Consider the following 7,783-nt stretch of genomic DNA (forward strand, 5'->3'; position numbering starts at 1 on the left):
TGTGTGTGTGTTGTTGCATGGAAATAGATAGTGAAAGATGTTGATGTCCATGAGACAAAAATTTTTCGAAAGTCATCACAAAATTCCTTATAAATACTTTATTTTTCATAACTTTGGTTGCTTGTGTAACAAAAGATGCAATAGAAAGCATTTATAACCTCAAAAATTATACCTACCATAAAAATATTAAAATATCTCTAACCGAATACATAATCACTATGTTAGGGTTATAAATATGTTCATTATCCATACGTAACCGTGTTTATGAATGATTGCAACTAAATTATATATTAATAAAGGTTATGGGCTAAATGCATAAGTTCCTACGAACTACGATAAATTACTAATAATAAGCAGGCTGTGCAGAAATTAATTACGATAAAGTTACACGATGATTATAATAATTATCTTGTTGACATTTATTGTTATCAGATGTCTAGACGGGCCCTTAACCAATAGATGCCTAGTTGCAATATATATGTATTTTTTTAATCACTGTAAAGATTCATTGTTATTAAAAAAAAAAATCACAGATTCACAATAAATTTAGTTTAGTATGATATTTGATATGTAAATTTTTTGTTTAAACAAAAAAATTGAGGTTTAGTTTTCGCTCTAATCAATTCAATAAAAAAACATTTTCATTTCATTACAGCGATTGATTCAAAATTGCGGCTGATTTTTCGTTAGATGTGAACTTTGAAATTGACCTATAATAGCCCAAGTAGGACGGTTTGGAAGCAAACAAATCTGATTAACTTTTATTTTCACTCACGATCGAAATCAATAACACTTTTTACTTTAATTAGGGCGCGTTTTACAGCGTTTTGGTTTGTTCGGTTGTAGTCTGAGTGTCGGGCAATTGGCCATTGTTTCTTTGAGGCGCGACGGCCACGCTTCGCGCCGCTGCAACCTACCACCTACCTTATCGTCTATCGTCGCATATTGCCTTGATCTCGTTAAACAATCGCTTTTAAATCTTTTTAATTTTAAAATTTCCTATCGTTTTACTTTTTTAATTCCTTAATGAAAGAATAAAGTAAACCTTATTACAAGCGTACAATTAAGCACAAATTCGCCTGCCCCGCTATAAGATGATTGAGCCTATCATGATAAAAATCACATCATATCAAAACTGTGTTTTTCATTTATAATTTTTGTATTGAATTCTTAATACCAGTCTCCATCCATTCATTATTTTTATTACTACTGTAAAGCTCAAATGTAAAAGGATGAAATTGAATGAATTGGAATTTACAGGTACTTTTAATTAACCTATAAATCGCTAACTGTATTCATTATCAAAACATAAATCCTATTGATGTTTAAATTTTTTCAAGTAAATTAAATTTTTATTAATTATTCCGAATCTATTTATTTTAATTAGGGAAAAGTATTCTTAAAAATGATTCATTCCTAATCAATCTTATATCTTTAATTTTTAGTTTTATAGCATTGAATTGCTTTATAAATGAGAAATTTTGAAAGAATAGAAAAAATTTGATCACGAGGCAGGATTCGTACCTGCGTTTCTTGCCTAACCGTTGCTACCTACGGTTACGGAACGGTACGGAAACGCAGGTCAATCTTATATCTTGTTTACAGCGCTCCTAGAAAAAATTCGCTGCTGAGGTCAGATAACCAATATACACCTAGTACAAGATAATCTCCCGGCACTTACCTTCCAGTTTTGGTGATAATCATTTCAGTGCCGAGTTCATTGAATTTATCCCACAACTCCTTTGTCTCGAGGTGACACTGTATGTGTTTCATCTCTTCACTGGACCATCGTTCAATCAGCTGTGGGTTCCTGGGCGTTGGGGACATGGCCCTGGAGCCACCGGGCCCTCCGCTCATAGACCCAGCTTCGGATGTAGAGGACACATCCACAGGGGAATCACGCTCATATTCTGGTAACGGTGGCGAAGGAGACCCCGATGCTGACGCGGCAGCGTCTACGAATTTTTCTGAAAACATATTAGTTATGTTACTCCTTTATTTAATATATGATAATACACATTATGTATATTAAAAATACTTCGATAGAGAAGAGACATATGGTAGTGTGGATCTATTATTCCCTTAAACTTTGAATCCATTTACCAAGTCTTAAAATACAAGAATTTTAAAAATACAATAATTGGTTATGATTATTCTTATTAGAATAGACAGAGAAATTATTCTTATTAGAATATTTTTTAAGTCGATTTTTTTTATATTCATCTACATAATCTTACTGTTTATGAATTATCCATACCTAAGTCTAGAAGCAAGCTACATAACCATTCTGAAAATAAAATACTTGAAAATCTTAATAAAATCTTTACTATACACAAAAAGAGTTATTGCAATGTGAATTAAAAATATAAATATTATTAGCATCAAAATATGTATGTATTTAAAAACACATTTGTAATTTTTTTTTTATTAAATAAAATAATTAAAGTTGATTTGAATATTTCGGCGTTTTTTATTAATTATTTTTAAAAATTTAAATAAGTATTATTTCAAATACATGACAGAATGAATTTATTAAATAATTATAAACGATTAAAGGAACGCATTCATAAATCACCGAAAAAAAAAGATTTAATTTTACTAAACAAGAATGAGTGACCTACCAGCACAAGAACCTATTCAACTATATTTTTTTGCAATAAAAAAATGAGATTACAATATAAACACAAAATTTCCTATATAACATATATAACATAGACGTGTGAGATAAGATCATTGAATGATATTTATTAATAAAATGAATAATAATCAATATCCTCTTACTTTTTCATACGTATATTTTCTACAATGTATTGAAGAAACAAATTTATCCTTTGTAAAAGTTCTAGAAAGTTCACTTATGCCTCCCTATTTTTAAAGATTCGTTCAATGTTAAATGGTTTTTTATTAACCCTTATTATTTAATTTTTTAAATAATAGAAAGGTATACAATATAATTTCATTTAACATTCGTGACACATTTCTACGTTGGTATTACACAAAACAGAACTTTATTTGTATTTTGTGTAGAGATAAATCTTATTTAATCACGTATTATTTTTTTATTTTTTATTAACGTATTATTGAAAGTTTTAAAGATTTTTATAAGAATAGGTACCGCATATAACTATAACTTATTCTGCGATTTTGTTCTTATTGTAATACTTAATTTATCAGGTCAGTAGGCAGAATATTTATTTTATTCTTCTGATACCTAATTGGAATAAAGGTACAGGTATTACATTTTAATGCATATTATTAGAAAGCAATATGTTATTGAACAGTTGTATATTATGTAGGTATTGTATTAATAATTCCAGATTTTTTTCTCAATATATATAATACATTTCTAGACCAAAAATTTTAGCTACAGTCGTTCTTTCGAATTCACTCGGTAAGTATACTGGGTGGAGACGATACAATATTAAATTAAACTACTCATACATACAGACGCTCGTAGTCTTCATGCCAGAAATGAATTAAACAAAAACCAATAATTTTGTCAGATAACGTCATTGTTTGTTTTCATGATTTAATATATTCAATCATCATTGATTTAATATATAAGTATTTACAAAACGAAGTATTCAAACTTGTAACGAACCTGCGCTGTAGAATATGACACTGCGCCGGTGCCACATATCTAGTGACTATATCACAGATTAGTAAACGAATTGTTACAAATGATGATCTATTTTGTTTCCGTTTAGTACAAATTAATTTGTAAGTTTTTCTTTTTTAAATTTTTGTGACATGTTTTCAAAATTCTGTTATCAAATATATTTCATTTGTCTAAAAAAGTTATACTGCAGTTAGTACATAGGTGTTTTGTTGTCAAATAGTCATTCATCTAAAAAATCAAACAAGTTTTTCTTAAAATCGATTTTTTTTACATAGATTATTAAATTATCTCTAGGTAGAGCTGAAATATTAATCAACTGACACAAGACTTTTCAAAAGCATTAAAATTATATTTTTGCTGCACATATAAATTATTTCTTATTGAAAGCTTACCCAATGGAGTCAAAGTGTCTTCTCTAGGGTCTCTTAGTCTTCGCCGCTCTCGTCTCTCCTGTCTATCCCTGGCCATAATGGCTGCAATGGAGAAGTCAGTGGCACATGGCCTCGCCGAGCACTCCTCCTCCATGGCTGGCCGCTCCCGGCCCTCACTCTGCAGCAGCATCAAGCTCACAGCCTCAGGAAACCGGCTTCGGGCCCACACGTCACCGACCGTGCATCCCATTACAGATCATAATATTCGAAACCACGACTAATTTATAATTTATAAACCACTACGATTCGAACCTGAAATACATGCAACGTAATCTGACTGTTCCGAAACTTTAAAAAGTTTAAACTATCGTAAAATAGTTCGCAGACACTATTTGGAAATAATAAAACGAACTACAATCAGTTTTATCGTGAATGTGTTGTCACCGCGATCGGAAGTTTCGGAATAGAGGGAAAACTTTTTACGCGCGCAAAGGACGCAGAGAGAGCAGACCGGTGCGACTTCGCGCGTTGTGGACCAGACTGAGGCGGTGGCGAGGCGGCGACGAGGCGCAGGGAGGGGCCTGCATCGCCGCCCTACGCCACCACACTTCGACCACGCACACACAACCGCTTTTTTATTATTTCTTTCTTACGTCTGCCGTCTCTTTCGCACCTCAAGCGCTCGCAACTCTGCGTCTCGCTCGCGAGGTGAGTTTTTCTCCGCGTGATAACTATTGAAATTCGCTAAATGGCTCACCGCGGCACTGAAAAGGCTCTCGTTAAACGGTGAGTCGATCCTATCAAAGTATTTATTCGTAACTTTCGCATACTATTTATGCATTGTGAGAGATCGCTGGGCCAGTTCCGTCGATTACTTATGGATACTCGCGGTTATATTTCGAATAAATAAATAACCCTTTAGTTTATAGCCGCTTTGGCATGCCTTTAAGCGTATAGGCTATTATGATATAAAACATTAATGGGCTATGATAAACTGCGGCATTACTTGTTTCTCTTCTGGTGTAAAGTAGTCTTATCGAAGTTTACCTCCATAATATATTATAACGATCACTTTTATTACAATTTTTACTTCCAGTGCCTAAGTAAGGTATAGTTTTTCTGACGTCCATCATAAAGTCTTAAATTGTAAATAACGCATAAGCAAACATTTTAAATAACGTGAAGAAATCAAAAGATAATTAATCTATTTCGACAGCTTTAGAATAATGTCAATAGACTAATTTAGAAACTTTTTTAACGTCAAAGATTATATCAAAACAATTAGCTTTGCAACTAACCAATCACTCGAAAAATAATACTATAATAAAAGGTACAAACAGAATTATAGCTCACACGAAACATTGACGTCGTTCGCGAAATGCAAATATTTATAGAGTCGATGCAAATTTGCGGAAAATTAAACTTGGAAACTTTCTGCTTTCGTATTTATAATAATTTATTAAGTGCGATGAGATCAAACTAACCATGTCGCTTTCTCGTAAACCTTATCGCCGGTAGGTCGGTAATTGTTTTACGAATGGCGTTCAGTTTATTAAGCGAATAACGCAATAATTTGTTTTGTCACTGATTACTTACTGTGAGTGCAATTATTTTCTCGAGCTTTTGTGAAATTCTTTAGCACGTTTTGCAACTTTCAGCCTTTGATTATTACCAGTTTACCAATGAGATATATAAATTAAATATTTAAATCGCTCTTTAACTCTACTTATCATGCTACAATCAATGTTTTTCGTAATAACCGAGGAATAATATTTGTATATAAATAATTATTTTTTACCAGATTTCATAGTATAACAAAATTTGATTAATTAAAATCATTTACTTTAATAAAATATACAACATTATACTTACAACTTAAATATTCATGCTACGCTGCATAATTTCTTCAGAAAATAACTTGGTTTTCCCATATTTATCATTTTTAGTTAATACGTACCAACAAATTGTATCTTTGATAGGTATATATACATATTTAATTATTTTAATATCTATATTATTTGCAGTATGAAACATAAAGAAAATTGTACAAAAATTTCAAAAGTCAAATCAATAATAAACACTACAATTTTTATTTCTGTATGTGTTTCTTTCTATTTTTAAAGACTGTAACGTAATAAGCCAAAGATTTCAGAAACTCGATATTAATTTTTCATTGCATTCATAAGACGATATACGGGCTATAACTAAGCTCGAGCACTTATCAGGGCTTTTAACTTGTCAGTGGACACGCTTTTTGTACAAATCAACATACGAGTGCTGATTAAAAATTTAAAAGAAGCGACTTGTGTGAACGCACTCGTTGTGACTAGACGTAGAGGGGATCGACGCCCCTTTGAGGCGGGCCGGAAATTTGCCGTGCGAAATTGAGCTTTAGTACCCCGATAAATTGAGTGGTTATTCGGTTAGCGGTTGTGAGTGCATCAGTGCAAGCTGTGTAGGAGTGAGGGCTTTGCTAAGTAGCGTAATAAGCATTCGGGTAGCGGCGTGTTTTTTCTTGCATCTCTTCACGGTATCATCAGTGTTCTATTGTGACATTCAATTTTCCATTTCCACGACGAGAATTGCTGGATATGATCCAAGTTTAAGCGTTGACTTTTTAATTTTCTTCCACTGATTTTAAATACGTTTTATCAAATGGGTTTGTTTCGAATGTATCTATGCATGATGGGATGTGAGTAGTTTTTATTGATTCTACCCTACGTATGCTAATAACTACGTAGTACCTATACAGGTGATAGAAGAGTGAAGACAGTAATAATTATTGATTTATTTGGCAGAAAATTAAATTTTAAATTTTCATTTCGCAGTTTTTAGTTTAATTTTTAGTGGATTAAGAAATAAAACATAAAAAGGAGACGATCAGTAAATGTCACACATTTTTGTTATTTTTACATTATTTTAAGTACTATTAGAAAAAATTGCCCAAAGCTATAAGGTAGGCACCTAGCTATCTAATAGAATGAACTATATTCCTACAAATAAATATATGAAGATGGTATATATGCTATATATACTTGAAGGCGAAACAATAACAGATATTGTTTTATTTCAATATCTGCACTAGTAATGAAATTTTAGCACCGTGCTATATTGAAACAAGTAAATCTCCGGGAATTCGTTACGGGAGCCATGTTTATACACATATTCACAGAAATGTACTTTTTATTCATATTTCGGGATAGGACTAGAATTATTTGTATCGGATCGTTTCCCATGGATCATACAAAGACTAATAGTATAAGTTGTGTTGTTAGTTTTTACATATCTATAAAACTATAAATAAAATTTGCCTATATGTTATTATAAAATCTTACGTGTGTTAAATATTTAGTTAATAGATTTGAATTTGATGTAGTTGTTTTATTGAACGTACTGTTCTTTAAGCGTAAATAAATAATCAGACTCTATTTTTCTAAGTTTCGAGCTAGAACCTCTCACGTATAACGCTCACGCGCTCTACAGTTGAGTAAACATTGACTAAGGAAAATAGGCTTTATAGAAAATACTAGGTGTTTACTAAGAAAACACAAGAAATTCAGTAAAAAGAAAAATATATATTGATTGTATTGCATGAAATTTCATTTTTAGAATATTTTATTCTGTTTCGTTTTTATGTCATAAATATGCCGTTTGAAGGAGTGAAACAAACCCAGTACTATTTTTTTTTTAATGTATAGGTAGGTACATCAATAAAAAATATTTAATTGAGGATTCCTCTTCGCTTTCAATATCTCGTAAGTACCTAGATTGATATGGAAAACAGGAAGCGTAA

At 31.6% G+C, this 7,783-nt stretch overlaps 1 protein-coding gene across 1 annotated transcript in view; it reads right to left on the reverse strand.

Annotated features, from left to right (window-relative positions):
- LOC119829056 (T-box transcription factor TBX20-like) overlaps window positions 1–4,511 on the reverse strand; it is a 28,897-nt gene extending 24,386 nt beyond the window's left edge. Inside the window, exons 1-2 of the mRNA XM_038351425.1 lie at window positions 4,012–4,511; window positions 1,682–1,967 (exon numbers count right to left, since the gene is read on the reverse strand). Of these exons, the coding sequence (XP_038207353.1) occupies window positions 1,682–1,967; window positions 4,012–4,240 (515 nt within the window). The 5' untranslated portion in view covers window positions 4,241–4,511. The remainder of the gene's footprint in view (window positions 1–1,681; window positions 1,968–4,011) is intronic.
- Between the last annotated feature and the right edge of the window lie 3,272 nt (window positions 4,512–7,783).

The sequence above is a fragment of the Zerene cesonia genome, chromosome 1 (assembly GCF_012273895.1).
Source record: "Zerene cesonia ecotype Mississippi chromosome 1, Zerene_cesonia_1.1, whole genome shotgun sequence".
Taxonomy (NCBI): Eukaryota; Metazoa; Arthropoda; class Insecta; order Lepidoptera; family Pieridae; genus Zerene; species Zerene cesonia.